Consider the following 19,442-nt stretch of genomic DNA (forward strand, 5'->3'; position numbering starts at 1 on the left):
CTTTCATCCAACGACATGCTGGACTTGGTCCAGTTACATTACAAAATAGCTTGATTGTAGCGCCCTCTAGAGCCATACGATCACGAAGTTGGGTAGCAATTTGGAGCTTATTTTTAGGCGATACCAAAGGCTCATTAACTGATGATCGGCCACCCCCACTAGCTCTAGGTTCAACAGTTCCAGCTCGTTTTCTATCGGATTCTTTTTTCGAGGCCATAGCCTCATCCATGGCCGCTCTGGCGGTCGCTTCTTTTTCGCGTGATAGACGATCACGCGCCCGGAAGATGCCATGAACATGGAAGTTCTTATTTTTGGCGACTTCAATGGTATGGACTATTTGGGCTTCACCACTGTCATTCGATGCCTTGCAGGTATATTTGCCAGAATCTTTGTTTGAGGGGCGATAGATTAAGAGTTTGTAAACTCCGTGAGCCTCCTCTAACAGGGTAAATTTGAAACTTGGCTTAATTTCGAAGGCGCCAAATAACCATGTTACCTTTGGTCGGGGAATACCATGCACATGACATTCGATCGTTAGTTCGTCGTCGTGTAAATGATAAAAATCTATCGAAAAAATGCAAAGTTATCAAAAAATATCGATAAACCATTACCCGAGAAACAATTTGACTTGTATAAAGCTTTACAGAAGACAATTTTAGCTCATATAAAGCTTTATAGAAGCAATTTTTTTTTTAATTTCAGCAGAAGGCTTACCTCGAATTAAACTAAATGTCGGGGGACTTGGTTCGTCTTTGTAAACTTCATAAACTGTTACGATACACGTTGATGTTACTTCGTCGTTTACATTTGCAATTACACAGGAATACTCTCCAGAATCAGTTTGAACGGTCTTCACAACTTCCAGCGTCAAAATATTATTATTATTGGCAATTCTATGTGTGCCATCACGTTCAAGTTGTTTGCCATCTTTAAACCATTTAACAGATAGATCAGGACCATCAACGGCGCATGCCAAACGAACATTATGACCAACTTCGACAGCACGATCGGTCAAGAAATTGATGAAATGTGGCAAACGAGCTTGTTCACGACGTTTCTGCCAATCAGCATCACGTTCACGTTCAGAAAGTTGCTTCGCCATACTGTATTTACGAAGTTGCAACATAAACTCTTCACCTTCTTCTTCGGCGATCTTCTTCCATTTTTCTTCTTCTTCAGGATTAGGCCTGGTGAAGCTGTCAACAGAAACTTTGCTAGCCCGACGTTTGTCTTTGATATTTTCATCAAACTCATCACCAGCTTCAGCTTCTTCATCTTCATCATACTCATGTTCATCATTATCTTCAGCATACGACTCATCACCAGTATGATCACCTTCTTCATCACCAGTTTCATCTTCATGATCATGATCTTGGTCTTCTTCATGTTCCATAGCTTCTAATTCGGCTGCTTCTGCTGCTGCTTCAGCTGCTGCTGCTGCTTCTTCAGCCTCTTGTTGGGCGCGAGCTTCTGCTTCTAATGCTTCAATACGTGCTTGCTCTTCAGCTTCTGCCTTAAGACGTTTTTGGCGTTCCTCAAAGGTTTCGTTCTTTTGTTTTTCAGCATTTCGTTTGGCATCTTCTTCAGCTTTCAATTTAGCTGCCTTGGCTTGCTCTTCCATTTGGAGAGCAATCTTGCTCTTTTTCGGCGGTGGCCTTGGTGGTGGTTGGGGTGGAGCTTGATCAAACATTTTCTTACTTGCCTTGGCACCAGGTCCCATTTCTAATTTCAGGCTCATCTTGCTTTCTTTTTTCTCCAATTTCTTCTTTGGTGCCGCCTTCTTTTTCTTCTTTTCAGCTTGCTCTGGTTCAGCACTCTCTGAGCGCTCACGATCTGGATCTTCAGAAGTTTCTCTGTCAACACTGGTCTCAGTTCGTCCCGGACTAACTGAATCTCTTTCAGTTGATTTTCTTGGAGTTTTTCCCTTCCTGGGTTTCTTCTCTTTTTTCTTTGGTTTAACTTCTTCGATGATGATTTCTTCTTCTTCCTCTTCTTCTGTGTAATCATCGTACTCTTCAACGACATATATAACCTCGACATTCGATACGTCCATGACGGCCGCACGATCGATTACAGACATATCAGATGTTATGTAACGCACTGGTGGTACCTCTGGCTCTGTAATATCCATAACTAGAGCTTTGTCGAAAACCGCTTTGTTGCATATTAATTGTGTTTTAATATCCCGCCCAAGTTCGAAAGGTGTTTTCTCTTTATCCTCACGCTTCAAAAACGGAGTTATACTCCTCCATGTTGATGGAGTCGCACTTCTACGAGTAAGGTACAAGGTAAACGGCGTTTGAGAACGGCCTCGAATTGGAGTTGCACTTCGGCCACGTAGCCCCAATGGGGTTGGGGACTTCTTGCGTCGCTTTATTGTTGGCACTTGCAACGTATCCGGTCCTGGAGATGGTCTCTCATCGGGATCCTGTGACGCACGCTCCTCCGGTGCTGCAACATCTCCGTCCGTTTCACCCATATTTATTCGATTATCTTCTGTAAAATTATTTTAATAACAACGTTTCGTAAGCTTGAAAAAAACCGTTTCAAGACCGAAGTTTTTTTTTCGTAAAAATATATTAAAAAATAGAAATGAAGATTCTATTTTTAAAGACACACACACACAGTGTTCGTGATATATGTTCTCTGTCTGATTCCGTTTGAGAATTTATCGTGTATCGACCGTTCGATTAGAAATTACAACTACGACTGATCGATTCGATTCGCGGCGGGATCTAGAGACAATTGAAGATAATTGACAGACGGGACAGAAGCTAGTGCCGTCTTCTGACCACCGCGCACAAAGATCATTGTTTTTCAGCAGCCAAAAGCTATATTTACTTTCAAAAACACTTCATTCGTTATATAACTTTTTGAACAGATAGTCGATCTTCATTTTGATCTTCTTTGTTGCACTTAAGCGTTATCATATCCCTGAAGAATTTTGTTTTTCTTGTATTCTATTTTTGTTGTCTTCTTTTTTAGCAAATCAATGAGTAAGTGAAGAGAGTGTGTGTATAGTACTTACCGTTAAATATCTTCGCAGTGTGACAGTTACCTGTATTACTTACACAATAAACATGCAAGGTGTCATGTGAAATAGTTTTTTAGAAATACCTATACTTTTAGAAAAAGGGGGGCTATAGTTTTTTTTTTTTTTTTGAAAAAATAGGTTGGCATAAAGCAGCGCAGGTTTACAATAACAAAGTGAGTTTAGAAAAGCAGGAAGTTTGAAAAGCCAAATGCGCTAGGAATTGCAGCTATTTTTGAAACTCCCTTTGCGTTAAGATCAATCAGAATCGAGAAAAAAAGCAGTGCAAAAATTATTTGGCCACCTCAATCACATGGCTTGGTTTAATAGATAATTTCTAATTTTAGTCCTGCACAACTGTCACAAGTTCAATTAAAATTAGAATAATGTCTCTCGTGACTCAATGGCATGGAACAAACACAAACAGTACTAGTATGTTTGGTGACAGTAGCGCGGCGCGGCTGATGCACCACAAGCTATGTGAGATTGAGTTGGTGGTAAATTTTTGTGGGTAAGTATACTTTGTTTTGATTGTGAACTTGATAAGCATAACATAGAAATATATATGTATAAAAATACATACCTCGAATGTTGCGAGTGAATATTGGCGGTGTGCCCGATTGGGCGGTTGGAACTTCGTAAACAGAAACAAGGCAACTTGTTTCGATGTCACCATTTCGATTTGTGGCGATGCAACGGTAAATTCCTGAGTCAGTTTTCTCAACGGAACGTATTTCAAGTGATGAAAGGCCGTCCACGTAGCTGAGTGAATGTTTGCTGTCCTGATTGATGGGTGTTTTGTCCTTGAACCATTGGACTGACACGTCACTGCCAGATATACAACAGGTGAGTTTGATATCGCTGCCAAGTGGAGAGTTTCGATTGGTTAACTTTAGATCGAAGTTTGGTGCACGTTTGGATTCTTTTTTGCGTTCTCTGATCTCGTGGGATGATGGTTCGATAGTCTTTACTGGTTCGGTGGGTCTGGATAGCCTGGTTGGTCTAATTTCAACAGAATCTTCGATGATTTCTGTTTTCTCTGAGGTCCTAGTTTTGGTGTCTTCAATTTCTTCAGTTTTGTATGTTGTAGTTCTGGTGTCTTCGATTTCTTCTGTTGGACGTGTTCTAGTTCTGGTGTCTTCGATTTCTTCAGTTGGACGTGTTCTGGTTCTTTGTCTTGGTTTGTCTTCTAGTTCTTCTTTGGTTTCTTCAGCTACTTCAGTCTTTAATCTTCTTTCTCTTGGTTTCTCCAGGATTTCCGGTTGTTCTTCAGACTTTTTAGCTGTAACTTCTTCAGGTTTTTTGTACTCAATATCTTCAGAAGACTTTTGAACAGCTGCTTTATCGATGACAGTCTTTTCTTCGACCTTTTCTTCGGATTCCTGTTTTGTTGGTTCTTCTTCTTTCTTCTGAACCTTCTTTTTGGGACTTGGTTTCTTGGTTTCAGCTGGTTTTGCTTCTTCAATTTCTTTCTTCTTTGTATTTTCTGTTTTTTCTTCTGGAATTTCAACTGCTTCTTTTTCAGCCTTTTCAACAATTTGTGGCTCAGATTTGTCTACGCTCGGTTTGATCTCTTCTTCTACCTTCTTTGGTTCTTCTTCAGATTTCGGAGGTTCAACTACTTCTTCTTTAGTTTCAACAGTTTCTTTCTTAGTGACCTTCTTTTTAGGACTTGGTTTCTTAGCAGCAGTCTTCTTGGTTTCTTCTTCTTCTTTTTTCTTTGCTACTTCCAGTTCTTTATCTGCAGTTTCTGTTTGAGGTATCTTAGCTTTAGCAGTTTCAATTAGTTTTGTTTCAACGTCTGATTTTTCAGTAGCCTTCTCTGGTTCTTTAGTCTTTTTATCTTCAATACTCTCAGTTTTGACATCTGAAAGATCAGCCTTTGCAGTCTTTTGTTGATCCACATCTAAAACAGCTGCTTTTGGCTTAGCTTTTGTTTCTTCTTTCTTGTCCTTTTTAAGTTTCGAAGAATTATCTTCGATATCTTCAATAGCTTTTTCTGTTTTCTTTGCTTCAACAGATGGTTCCAACTTGTCTGATTTTTCTTTTGTCTTCTCAGGCTTAGCTTCTGGTACGGGTTCTTCTTTTGGTTTGTTGACTTCTTCAGGCGTTTTTTTAGACTCTTCAACTTTCTCTGGTTTAGCTTCTGGAGATTTGTCTTCATCTTTTGTAACTTCTTTAACTGGTTTTGGCTCATCTTCTGTTTTCTTTTTCTTCGGGCTTGTTTTTGGAGAAGGAGACTTCTTTTTAATGACTTTTTCAGTTTTTGTTTTTGAAGCATCTTCAGTATCAGGTTTAGTTTTTGGTTCTTCTTCTGGTTTCTTTTGAACTAATTGATCTATTTCAGCTTCAGGAAGTAGTTTTTCTTCAACTTTCTTAACACTCTCAGTTGTAACAGGTTTTTCTTCCATTGGTTCTTCTTTTTCTTTGATGATCTTCTTTTCTTCCAGTACTTCTTCCTTTTTCTTTTCTTCAACTGTTGTAAGGAGTTCTTCTTCCTTTGGTTCTTCTTTTTGTTTTGTTATCTTCTTTTCTTCCAATTCTTCCTCTTTTTTCTTTGTTTCAAGTTTCTTAAGTGTCTTTTCTTCTTCTATTACTTCTTCTTCTTGAGTTGATTTTAAAATTGCAGCAAATTGCTGAATTTGAATTGAAATATCATCAATACTTTCACTCATAACAACTCTATCAACTGATTCCGAAGCATTTTCAACTTTATCATGTACTTGAAGCATTACTTTCATAATATTTTGAATGGTTTTTGAAAGTTTCTCATCTACATGTGGCTTAATGTCGTCACAAGAGAAATACATATCCATTAGGCATGATTGAAGATTAACCATTCGTCCGGATGATTTATCGTATCCATCTTCTTCACTCTTTGTAAGGCTTTCAACAGCAGTTTGAAGATTAGATAAAGGTTCAATAAATGGAACAAGAACTTTTGTTGATTTTTTGGACGAGTTTTCCATGAGATTATTTTTTAATGTTTCCATCTCAGAAAGTGAAGCCTTCATGATATTATTTGAAATGTACTTTTTGAGAACATGGTTTGGTTCAAGAGACTCAATGAGAGAAGTTTTCAGTTCGACCAACTTCTTGTCTGTAACTTTTGTCGAACTCGAGTCATCTTTTTTGACAATCTGTTCTCGAAGTTTCAAATAGGATTCAGACATAGTCCGGAGAAGATTCTCATCACTTGGTTGAGCTTGAACTTGTTCATTAAGCTTAGTAAGATTGGCAAAAGTAGATTTGATTTCCTTTGTAATGGACGAACTATCTTGAACAGTTTCGACAATTTTTTTAAGAACGTTAAATTTGAAGGTCTTAACTTCTTCTTTCTTAAGTTCGGTCTGAGGTAGAGATTTCTCTGCCACTGTTGGTTCTGATTTGTCTTCTTCTTTTTTAGACACCTGTGAAATTTCTTTGACTTTTTCCACTTCTTTCTTTTCGGTTTCCTCTGTTGTCTTTGTATCTTTTTTCTCTGTCTTCTGATCATCTTTAATGGGTTGAGAAACCGACTCTTCTTCTTTCTTCTTTTCTGGACTGGCTTTTGATTTCCTTCTTTTTATCTTTTTTTCTTCTGTATCTTTGTCTTCTTCTTCTTTTTGGGTAGCTTCTTTTTCTTTTGGTTCTTCACTTTTCTTCAAAGTTGCTGCCTCTAAAACAGATGGTTTTTGTTCTGGTTTATCTTTTTCAGGAACCTTTTCTGTAATTTCTTCAACAAGTTTTTCTTCTTCTGTCTGCTTAATTTCCTTCTTTGTCTTAACATCTTCTTCTGCGGTTGATTTTACATCGTCTTTTACAATTTCAGCCGGTTTTTCTTCTTCTTTCTTCTTTTCTGGACTTGCCTTTGACTTTCTTCTTTTGATCTTCTTGGGTTCATCTTCTTTTATCTCTGCTTCTTTTTGTGCCTCAGATGGTGCTTCTTTTATTTCTTTTACTTTCTCAGATGGTACTGAAGCTTCTATTTCTTTTACTTCTTTGACTTTTTCAGCACTTACTTCTGGTTTTGCTGCCTGTTCCTCGGCTTCTTCTTTCTTAACTTCTGTGTGTTCCTTTTGTTGTTCAGTTACCTTTATATCTTCTTTCTCCGATTGAAGCTTAGTAACTTCTTCCACTTCTTTCTTCTTTTCTGGGCTTGCCTTTGATTTTCTCCTCTTTAGCTTCTTGTCTTCAACTTCTTTTTTCTCTTCATCTTTTTTGGTTTCAGATGGTGCTGGAGTTACTTCTTCAATTTTTTGTTCATCAAGTTTCTTTTGAGTTTCTGGTTTTGGTGTCTCAGGCTTGTCAGCGAAAGTAGCTTCTTCTTTCTTAGTTTTCTCTTCAGTACTTTGTTCTATCTGCTCAGTCTTCAATTCATCTTTGGAAATTGCAGTTTCAAGTTTCTTCTTTTCGGGACTGGATTTTGATTTTCTTCTTTTTGTTTCTTTCTTTTCCTCAACTTTTTTGTCATCAGTTTCTTTGACTAGAGCATCTTCTTCTTTCTTATCTTCTTTGGTTTCTTCAACTTCTTTTTTGGTTGCTTTTTCTTTCAACTTTTTAGCTTCTTCCATTTCCAGTGCTTCTTGTTCTTTTGTTGAAAGTTCAACAGCCTTAGCTTCTTCATCAATTACATCTCCAGAAATCTCTGCTTTTTTAGTTTCAATTTCGCTCACCGAAGCAACCTCTAGCTTTTGAGTTTCTTCTGATAATTTTACGACTTCCAGTGTTTCAGCTTTTGTTGTAGACTTTTGTGCCTCTTGAGCTTCCAAAGTTACCTCTGATACAGTTAGTTTTTTCAAGCTATCTTCAACTGTCTTCTTTTCGATAACTTCAGGTTTAATTTCATCAACTTTAGAGGTTTGACCTTTAGTCTTAGGGACATCTTCAATTATAGCCTTTTGTGTATCTTCAGACTGTTCTTCAACTTTTACTGTTTCCGGTTTTGTGATAGATTTCTTTGCTGCTTGTTTTTCTGGTGTAACTTCTTGGGTACTTACGGCTACCTTGTTGTCCTCAACTGATAATTTTTCAATCTTTTCAAGCTTTACTTCGGAAATTTCTGCTTCTTGATCTTCAGGTGCTTTAACATCTTCTACTTTTACCTTCTCCAATGAATCACTAATAGTCTCAACTTGAACCCTATCAGCTTTTGTTTTCGATTTCTCAGCAACTAACTTCTCAGGTTTAACTTCTTCGGAACTAATTTTCATTTTGTTTTCTTCAATTGTCTTCTTTTCGATTTCTTCTAATTTAACCTCGGAAGATTCAGCTACTTGAACTTCAGGAGACTTAATTTCTTCCTCTTTTTTCTGTTTGGCTGAATCACTCAAAGTCTCAATCTTCACTTCTTCTGGTTCTGTTATAGACTTTCTAGCAACCAATGACTTAGGACTGACATCGATGATTTCGGTGGCACTCTTATTATCAATCACCTCATCTTTTTCTATCTTTTCAAGCTTGATTTCAGAAACCTCAGCCTTTTGGGAATCAGCAGTTTTTATTTCTTTTACTTCTGGTTTAAGATCAGTAACTTTCATTTCTTCAAGTTCAGCTGATAAAGGTTCCGTTACAGACTTTTCTGCTGATTGTGCTTCTGGCAAAGCTTCAGTAATTTCAGCTTCAATCTTTTTGGCCTCTAATGTCTTTTCTTCTATTTTTTCTGCCTTGATTTCCGATTTTTCTGCAGTTTTAGTCAAAGGAACATCTTCACTGACCTCCACCTTTTGTAGATCTTCGCTAAGTTTTTCTTCAACAATTTTTTCAGCTTCAGTCACTGACTTTTCAGCTTTTTGCTTTGTTAAAGCAATTTCTTCCTCTTTAAGCTTCTGAGTTGTTGAATCGATTTTTTTCTCAATTATAACTTCAGGTTCTGTTACAGACTTTTCTGCTACTTTTCCTTCAAGTGTAACATCTACAATTTCTAATGACTTCTTCGCATCGGGAACTATTGCAGATTCAGCTTCTACAATCTCTGCAATTTTCGCAACATGTGGTTCATCGGTCTTGATATCGACAATTGAAGACTTACGGGTGGAGTCTTCAATTTTACGTTTTTCAATTTTTTCAGCTTCTGTTTTAGAAATTTCTGCAGTTGATTTTTTCACAGTTATTTCTTCCACTTGAAGATCTTTCTTTGCGTCTTCAACCTTCTTCTCTTCAGCAACTTCAGTTGGTACTTCAGCTATTTTACCCTTCTTCTTTTTGTCTACCTGCGGCTCCGTTTCCAAAACCTCTTTAACTTCAACCTCCATTTTTTCCAGCGATGCAGTTTCTTGTTTTGGTTTTGTGTCTTCACTTTCCTTTGTTTTATCAACTTCTGAGATCTTTTCCACCACTTGTTGATCATTCTCAAGTTTTTGTGATTCATCTATCTCGATCTTCTCTTTGACTTCTTCTTTTTGTTTCTCAACTTCTGGCACCTTCTCAGATTCTTCCAAAGCTTCTAGTTTGCTCTCCTCTTCTTTTGATTCCACTATCATTTCTTCTTCTTTTGCCATTACAAGCCCTAAGAGTTTTAAAATTCTCTCCATAGGCCCTGACAATCGGCTTAAGTCTTCTGAAATCTTTATCTTCGGTATAATTTGTTGCGGAACATCGAAATGATCATGAATTTTCAAAACAATTTCTTGAGCATTTACCAAAGCTGCCTTAACATCTTTGTTATCCTGATTCGATGCAAGATCATCAAGTTTAAAGAAGGTTTCCATTAAACAGGTTTGCAAAGAAATCATTTTATTTGAAGCCTTTTCGAATGAGTCATCGTCAGATTTCATAAGCATTTCAATTGATTCTTTTAAAACACCCAAATGTTGTAATAAAGGTCCTAATTCTTTAGGTAATTTCTCACTGGAACGTTCAGACAAAGATTTCTTTAGCTTTTCGATTGATTCAGCTGCATTATTCATAAGCTCATTGGAAATTTGATTCCTAACAAACGGATTAGAATCCAGAATGTTCTTAAAGGCTTCATCAATAACCTGAAGATTAGCTTCTTCTTCATCATCGGAAGCCTTACTTCCGTCGTAGGTATGAACAATGCATTCTCTTAGTTTGAAGTAAGCTTTTCTCACTGACTGGAGGAGTTTTTCGTCATCATTTGCACCAGCTGCTAGCTCATCATTCAAATCATTCAGTTCACTCATTGCAATAGCTACTGCGGCTTCTGAGTCTTCAGACAAATTAGTAATCACTTCCAATGTTTTAGCAATTGAAATTGTGTCAACTTCTGAAACTGTTTCAGTGATTTCCATTGGTTCTTGAGGAACACTAGTCGCTTCTATCTTTTCTTCACTTGCTTCAAGTTTTGTAGCATCTTCTGAGTGTGCTTCGGTAACATCTGCTTTAAGTGGCTTAACACCTTCAACTTCTTGTTCTTCAATTTTTTGAGCAGGTAACGAAACTTTTCCCTTTTCAACTTTTTCTGGTTCTGTGACAGACTTTTCAGCTGCCAATGCTGATGCTTCAATTTCTGCAATTTCTATTTTCTTGCTTGAGTCTTCAACCTGTTGTTCTTCCACCTTTTCCCCTGTGAGCAATTGTGCTTCCAGAATATTTGACTTTTCAATTTCTTTTGTTTCAATTTTCTGAGCATCTTTGACAACTTTTTCTAACTCAGCAGTTTCTTTTTGCAACAATTCAGCCTTTTTAGATTCTGCTTCAATTTTCTTGATTTCTAACTCCTTTTTAGATTCTTCCAACTTCTGTTGTTCTATTTTCTCTGCTTCAAGTAATTTTGCTTCTTCACTTTGTGGCTTTTCAACCTGTTTAACTTCAGCTGTCTTTGCTGTTTCACTCACTTCTTCAATCTCAGCTGTCTCTTTTGTTAAAACTTCAGCTTTCTTAGCTTCTTCTTCAACTGCAGATATCTTCATTTCCTTTTTAGATTCTTCTAATTTCTGTTTTACTATTTTCTCAGCTTCAAGTAATTTTGCTTCTTCAGCTTGTGGTTTTTCAATTTCTATAGCTTCAGCTTTCCTTGTCTCTTCACTTGTTTCTTTGATCTCAGCTGTCTCTTCCATCAAAGTTTCAGCTTTCTTAGACTCTGCTTCAACTTCTGAAATCTTTATTTCCTTTTTAGACTCTTCCACTTGCTGTTGTTCAATCCTCTCAGCTTCAAGTAGTTTTCCTTCTTCAGCTTGTGGCTTTACAACGTCTTCAACTTTAGCTTCTTTTGCTGTTTCACTTACTTCTTTAGTCTCAGCAGTCTCTTTCTTCAACAGTTCAGCCTTCTTAGATTCTGCTTCAATTTTTTTGATTTCTAATTCCTTTTTCGATTCTTCCACTTGCTGTTGTTGTATTTTCTCAGCTTCAAGTAGTGTTGCTTCTTCAGCTTGTTGTTTTTCAATTTCTTTAGCTTCAGCTTTCTTTGTTGTTTCACCTACTTCTTTGATCTCAGCTGTCTCTTTCATCAAAGTTTCAGCTTTCTTAGACTCTTCTTCAACTGCTGAAATTGTGATTTCCTTTTTAGATTCTTCTAATTGTTGTTCTTTTATCTTCTGAGCTTCAAGTAATTTCGCTTCTTCAGCTTGTAGCTTTTCAATCTCTTTAGCTTCAGCTTTCTTAATGGTTTCACTCACTTCTTCAATCTCAGCTGTCTCTTTCATCAATGTTTCAGCTTTTTTAGACTCTGCTTCAACTGCTGAAATTTGTATTTGCTTGGCAGATTCTTCCAATTTTTGTTGTTCTATTTTATCAGCTTCAAGTAATTTTGCTTCTTCAACTTGTGGCTTTTCAATATCTTTAGTTTCAGATTTTTTCTTCGTTTCACTGATTTCTTCAACCTCAGCTATCTCTTTTGTCAATGTGTCCGCTTTCTTCGCTTCTGCTTCAATTTCTGATATTTGGATTTCCTTTTTAGAATCTTCCATTTTCTTTTGCTCTATCTTTTCTTGTTCCAATAACTGAGCTCTCTGGGCTTCTAATTTCTCAATTTCCAATGCTTCAGCTTTCATTTTGGCTTCATTTATTTCTTCAATCTCTGCTGTTTCTTTCTTAGCTTTAGCTTTCTTCTTTTTTGGCTCGGTTTTCTCTGGTTTTTCAACTTCTTTTTCTACAATCTCTTCTTCTTGTGGTTTCTGATCTTCAGCGGTTTTCGGTTCGACTTCGGTAGCTTTTTCCTCTTTGATAGAATCAGGTTCTTCCTTCGATTTCTTAGTGTCCTTCATGGAAACTTGTTCAACCTTTTCTTCCTTTGCTTTCAAACTTTCTGCAAGTTCTTGAGATTCTTTGAAATTCTTTATATTTTTAGCAATAGTTTCCTTCAAAACTTTCAAAGGCCCCTTAAGAGCTTCCATCTCCTGAAGAACTTCGATAGCATCTTCAGTTTTACTATCTTCAATAGCTTCACATATTTTCACAATTGGCTCAACACATGTCTGCTTAAAAGCACTTGGCAATCTTTTACCCAGCTCTTCTGCTTGACTTCTTAGTTCCTTAAGATTCTCTCGAAGATTAATAAATGCTTCTGAAGATCTTCCAAGAGAACCTTCATTTTTAGTAACAATTACATTCAATGTTGAATCAAGCTTTTGAACAACTGTAAGAAGACTCCTACATGTTTCTAGACCTTGTGATTCTTCTAAAAGAGGAATTATATTCGAAAGACCATCTTTTGGTGTTTGAATTAGATCTTGTAGAAAAGCTCTTCTCAAGCCTGCATTGTTGTTTAAAATTGAAACGAAAACTTTGTTTGTCATTGCTAAAATTTCTTCATTCTCTAAATTGGTTTCGGGATTTTGTTTAATAAATGCTAATAGATCCCGCATTTTGAAGAGAGGCAAGAAGAGAGTATCTTCAACGGTTTCAGCAGAACTGCTTAGTAGAACTTTTTCTATATCACAAACAGTTATTTCAAGGGTGCTAAGAAGTTCTTGTGAGGCTTTTTGAGCTTTTTTATCTTTAGCTGTAACAATTTGCTGTTTAAGAATTCGTAATGACTCGAAGCTTTTAAACATTTCAGAACCGATTTGAGACTTGATTGCTGGTAAATCAAGGGTCTCAAATTTTTCGTCTTTCTTTAACTCAGGCTTTGATGAAACAGGTATTTGTTCTTCTTGTAATGGTTTAGGTGTAGATGGTTCTTCAGCTACTATTTCTTCAGATTTATTTTCAGTCGGAGTTGTTTGAATTTCTGGTGCTATAAATGAATCGACAACTGCTTCTTTCACTTCTTCTTCTTTTTTCGAAGGTTTTTCTTCGATGGATTTCTCAGGACTGCTCTCTGATAGCCTTGATTTCTTTTCAGGAACCTGTTTCTGCTCTTCTTCTTTTTCCACAGCAATTGTCTCTTCAATTTCTGCCTTACGTTTGTGAGTCGTTTCAATACTCATTTCCATTTGTTGCTGATTTGCTAACTCAACCAAAGATTCTTGAAGCTTTTCCAATGGTTTCCCAATGGACTGAATACCTCTAACTTCTTCTGCTGAAAGCTGTGAAAGATTTTCCTTGACCAAAATTTCGGTCTCGATCTTTTCAATCTTCTCCTGAAGCTCTTGAATGACAGTTTCATTCGATGTTGCCAATTTAGTTGCCAACTCACTGCCACTTGCCAATTGTTCCTGTACTGTCGTGAGAAGTTCTTGAGCTACCTTCACAGGCTCTAACAATTCATCCAACTGTTGTCCATCAGCCTTTTGCAATGTTTGACTTAGAATTTCATTTATTCCACTCAAAGGTCCAAGAAGATTGTCAATTTCCTGAATAACTTCAATCACCCGCAAAGACTCAGTAGCTTCAATAAAATCAAAGACCGATACCAAAACACTTTGCCCAGTCAAAACATGATCCAAAAGCTCATTTGGAACACTTTCACTAACCTCGTTAAGAGCTCTAAAAGCATTCATAAGGCGAGATTGCAAACCAATCATTTGTGCAGAAGATTTCGAAACTTCGGTTTCGGTACTTTTTCCAAGTCGTTCAATATCAGCTGCTAGCTCATTGAAAGGTACCACCAACCGTTTCATAAATTCTACATGAGCATCATGTACTTCTGCACACCTCTCGGAAATGTTAACTGTTTCACTGATTTTACTCAAAACCTTTGTACTCATTTGCTCAGCCAACAAAACTTCCAACTCTGGTAAAGCTTGCAGAATATCTTCAAACGTCTTCTCGATATCATCAAGAGACTCTTCATAACCACCTTCATAGGTATGAACAAGACACTCTTTGAGCTTGAAGAGAGTTCTAGCGATGTTAGATTTAGCTAAAATCGAAGACTCACCTTCAGACTCTTTGCTAAGCTCAACTTGCATTTGTTGGAAGCTGCTTTTAAGTTCTTTCATAACGGCTTCAACTTCTTTCAAGTCTTTGGACTTTTTGAAGGTTGCCTTGTCAAGACAACTATCGATCTGTTTGATTCCGTCTTCAACACAAGCTTTCATATCAGCTGGTTCCATGATTTTAGGTTCTGTTTGAATTGATGCTTGCATTATTTCACTACCTTCTAATGAAGCAGCATATGTTTCTAAAGCTGAGACATCAGCTTGTGTTGACATTTCAGCAACATTATCTAGAGCTTCACAATTTACGTGTTCTACATATTTTAACAGTTGATAAATTGCATTCGATTTCTCTTTCAAGATCTTAAATTCTGGGCATGTCTCGAAAGTTGAATATGGATATTGTTCTTGAATATTGACAATAGCCTCTTGAAGACTCATTAAAGGCTTTGCAAATGTTGCCAAAGTAGTTTGACTTGAGACATTATCAACTTGAGATACATGTTGCTGATCTTGAACAAGAACAGCTTGTTGAAGTTGTTGAATTGGTGCAATAATTTGTTTACACATTTCCAAGTTCTCCACATCAATTAAACTTTGTAAGGTCTCGAGAGCTTGGTTTTCTTGTACAGCTACAACAAATGGTATGATTTCGTCAACTTGTTCTCGAGAAACCAAAGAAACTTTGGGAACACTGAAAGTATCAATATTTTCAAATTCTTGAGTATGAAAGACTTGAAGACATTCTCTAAGTTCCTGAAGAGGAGCAGATAAAGCTGATACTTTAAGTTGTGAGATTGGTAGACCTTCTGTTGCTAGACTTCTTAGACCTTCCTCTGGTAAGCAATCTTGAACTTGTACAACACAAGATTCAAGACTCATAATTGCTTCAGCTAGAGTTCTTGGATCAGTTCTTTCAGAAACAGAAGGCATTTGTTCACGAACGCTGACTTCACAAACTTCAGCAACACATTTTTCTAGGTCTTTAAGCTTTGTTACAGTTGCATGCAACTTATTTAAAGTTTCTCCCTTCAATGAAGACACATCGTGTTGTGAACAAAAAGCTACCACTGATGTAAGACTTTGCTTAAGATCAGTTAGAAGAGCTTCTGCTTTGAGTTGTTTCACATTGTCAAGTTCAAGATTTTGAATTTCTTCCATCGGTTGATCTTCCTGACTCAACAAAGTCCGTTGAGAGGATACTTCTGCAGCTATTTCGCCAGTTTTGAGTGCTGAGATATCTTCCAAAGTTGATACATCTTCCATTGTCTCTACCATAGCTTGTCGAATAAATCCGTCACAACAATCTTGAAGCTCATTCAATGGCTTGGCAATCTTCAAAATAGCTTGTTGTTCTTCAAAGCTTTGAACTTGTTCATCAAAAGCAGCTTCCTGACCAAGCTTTGCAATACAATTTCTCAGCTCTTGAATTGGTTGAGCTAAGGTCTTCAAAGCTGAAATATCATCTTGGGTTGATAACGACTTTTCAGCTTCAAGAACCTTGGGTGTTGTAATAACTTTTAGAGCTTCGGCTAGATCATTTATAGGTTCTGCTATTTCTTGAAGAACTTTAACATTCACATCGGTGCTGAAGTCTTCAACAGTATCAAATGCAGCACCGCTTTTAATCAAAGCCACACATTCTAACATCTCTTTTACAGGCTTAGCCATTTTCTTTAAGACGGAAATATTTTCGGTTGTCAAGGTCTTGGCGTCTTCCAGAACTGTTGCATTTTCTAGAGTAGCCAAGCATTCATGGATTTCTTCAATCTTTGCAACAGTTTTTTGTCCTTCTTCCATAGCTATCTGCAATGACAAAGCTTCTCTCATTGACACAAAAGATTGATCGCCCTCAGTAGCTTGTTTTTCATCCAACTCAATCTCTTTCTGAAGCAATTTGAACTCATGTTCTTCAATGTCGATCTCGATTGTTTTTATGATTTCCTTAATCTGCATCAAACTTCGAATGTTCAAGTCGTTCTGTTGAAGATCGGATATCGATAAAATATCGACTCCAAGTTGAACTTTCTCCCGAAGGCTTCGAATCGGATCTATCAAGTCGCTCAATGAACCTGATATCGACTTTTGTTCAGTTTGACGTAGGCAATAATTCAATTCGTCAATAGGTGTCTTCAAATTCTCAAGAACCGTGAGTCGATATTTATTAAGACTGCAATCTAGAATATTTCCAATCAAACGGGAAAGTTCATCTTTCAAGCCCACCAAGCCTGCTTGAAGATTTGGAGACAATCTCGGGGATAATCGTTCAATATTTGTTTCAAAATGTAAAACACCTTGAGCTATTGACTGAAGAAGCTTCTGGGTATCAGCTGAATCAGGAACAAAGTCTTCTTTAACCTGACCGAATTCAATATCTTGACCCAATTGAGCTAGACCGTTCTGAATCTCCTGTAAAGGTGGCACCATCGACTCAATAGCACTTACAGTCATCATTCCAGAGTGAATATTTCCAGCAGACTGCTTCGATATTATTTCCAAGCCTTTCTTCAGTTCGAAGAGAGGTGGGCTTACAATATCCAAGATAGTCATGTTGATTTTTTGCTCAATAGTTTCACTCCCAGCTGCAGCGACCACTTTCTGTTCGATTTTATCAACTTCCAACTGAAGCTCATCAATTGGGCCTTGAAGATTCAGAAGAGCGGTTTCATGAACACGAGAATATAACTCTTCTTCATTTTCTTCCATCGACAATTCATTCTCAATGTTTTCCAAAGCCTGTTGGATCTTTATCACTGGACGACAGATAAGCTTCAGTGAATCAGCTTCTGATGGAAGCTTTGCATCGGTAACAGCATCAAATGGAACCGTTTGGGGTATTGTTTGAAGCTTAGCTACTGAATCCGATACATGTTGAGCAGTCTCAATGTCTTGAGCTTCTTGTAACAGTGTTTGAGATTTAATCGTGTCTTGGGTTATCTGAATTCCTTGTTGAATATCTTCAGCTGTTATATCAGTCTGCATCTTGATATGTTCTGACTCAAAGCTGTTTGCAATGTTCTTCACTTCTTCAAAGGTCTTCACAAATTGTTCACCCACGCTATCAATTATACAAACGCTGGTTCTTTGAATTAGAGTCACTCCGGTCTCGTCCATTGTCACGCATTTCTCAATCACCTGTAAGCCAGTGTGTAAGGCCTTGATATCGCCTTCCATTGATTGGAAGAGAACCTCAATAGGAATCTCCCCAGAGTAGACCTTCATTTTTCCTTGAATTTGCTTAATAGGTTCGAGAACATTTCGAATGATTCCAATACTCTGTTCGGCAGAAGTTGGAGACATCATCATAGCAGACTGGGAAGTCACCTCACTCTCAACAGCAACCAAATGTGTTTCGATAGTCTTCAACAGTTTTGCCAATGGAAGAAGAGATTTAATATTCTTCTCAATTTCACCTTCGTCAGTTACTACTTTTGATGGTTTTAGTAACTGAAGACCATCTCCAGCTGCTCCTGAAACATCCATTAACAAAGCTTCTGCTTCAGTAGTCTTAGCTGAATCAGTTTCAGGACTTTTCTTATCCTTCTTTCTCTTCGGCGGCTGAACATCTTCTTCCACCCGATTCTCTTCCATTTCTAAAGATTCAATTTTCGATGAAGTCATTTGATTACTAGCACTTGCAAAAGTCTGTAATTCCGAAGTATCTTCATCACCTTGACTCTCCGAAGCCTTTGAAAATGACAAACTGAAATATTCTTCAACTTCTGTACCACGAGACTTTTTGCGTTTTCTTGCTGGAGCAGTTAAAGCTAGCTCTTCTTCCATTTTTTCAATATTTTTCTTAGCAAATTCTTCAGTTTCTTTATCAAGTTGTGCTTCATCTTTATCTCCGGAAGAACCATGAATAGTAACTTCACAAATTGATATATCATCCATACCAGCTTCAGTACGCATATCTTCTTCATGGACGAAGTAATCTGGAGCGATATCAATGACAACAGCTTCCATAAGAAGATTTCCAGATTGGGAAGTTTCCTTAATGAATCTTAGAGGTGGAAGTTCAACAATATTTTGTTCTGTGACATGTTCTGAGATTTGATCGGCATACATTTCGACAATCTTCAAAGCTTCTTCTTCGGTCAAATCTGGTGTTTCATAAAGTGATACAGAAACCTCCTTCCCATCGAAAGAAAAGGAAATATCGCCTTTTTCGTCAATGGTGATATCTCCAACGGCACTTTCATACATTTGGGAAGTTCGTTCTTCTTGAATGGTGGAAAGCGAGAAGTTTCTCTGAAGTTCATTGACAGGTGGTTCAGCTTTTTGATTCTTGTAGGCATCTTCAAAGCCAAGAAGAGAAGCTGAACTTGCAACGACTCCCATGCAATTTCGTGCCTCACAAGTGTAGGTTCCCAAGCAGCAAGTTCCATCTTGCCCCGAAATTATTCGATGTATATCTCCTGGCTTTAGTTCGATTCCATCTTTGTACCATTTCAAGACTGGTTGAGGAACTCCAATAACCTTACATTCCAAGTTAACAGCTCCTTCTTCAGTTAGAACAGCTCGAAGACACTCTAAAAACCTTGGTTTCTTGAAATGTCTCGGAATTTGAAGTTTCAAAAAGCATGATGTAACACTGGTTCCAAAGTCATTTACAGCTACACACTTCCATTCGGCTTGATCAACAAATTCTACACATTTTACGTCCAAGTGATAAGTTTCTGGTTCTCCGGCATAATGATGATAGCGTTCGTTCGATTCAATTGGCAATTCATCCCGAAACCATGATAAAACTGGGTCTGGCAAAGCCTTAACCGTCACAGTGAATCGGAAAGGTTCGTTAATTTTAGCATCTTGTGTCTTCAAACCGGAAACAAATTTCGGCGGTTGATTTTGTTTGGTAAACATAATTCGTTCTTCATCGTTTAATTGATTTTCGATATCTTCAATTGTTAGAACAGCTACACTACTATTTTCGCCCATGCAGTTCTTTGCAATGCAACAATAGGTTCCTAAAGAATTTGTTCCGGTCAATTGGTAGACATCACCCGGTTTAAGTTCTTGACCATCTTTGAACCATTTTAAAGTTGGTGTTGGGAATCCAACAACTTTGCATTCGAATGATACTAGACCTTCTTCGGTTAGTACGGCTTTGAGACTTTCCATGAAACGGGGTTTTCGATAGTTTTTAGGAACTGAAAAGTAGAGGGATCACTTAGCAAGAATAAATGATATTGAAATAAGATTGAACT

The 19,442-nt window shown here is 37.4% G+C and overlaps 1 protein-coding gene across 1 annotated transcript in view; it reads right to left on the reverse strand.

The window, feature by feature from the left end:
* The window catches only part of LOC129911993 (titin-like), a 62,773-nt gene that overhangs the window by 14,411 nt on the left and 28,920 nt on the right, over positions 1–19,442 (reverse strand). The window contains exon 7 of the mRNA XM_055990082.1: positions 3,615–19,385. Coding sequence (XP_055846057.1) covers positions 3,615–19,385 — 15,771 coding nt within the window. The remainder of the gene's footprint in view (positions 1–3,614; positions 19,386–19,442) is intronic.

This window comes from Episyrphus balteatus, chromosome 1 (assembly GCF_945859705.1).
Source record: "Episyrphus balteatus chromosome 1, idEpiBalt1.1, whole genome shotgun sequence".
Taxonomy (NCBI): domain Eukaryota; kingdom Metazoa; phylum Arthropoda; class Insecta; order Diptera; family Syrphidae; genus Episyrphus; species Episyrphus balteatus.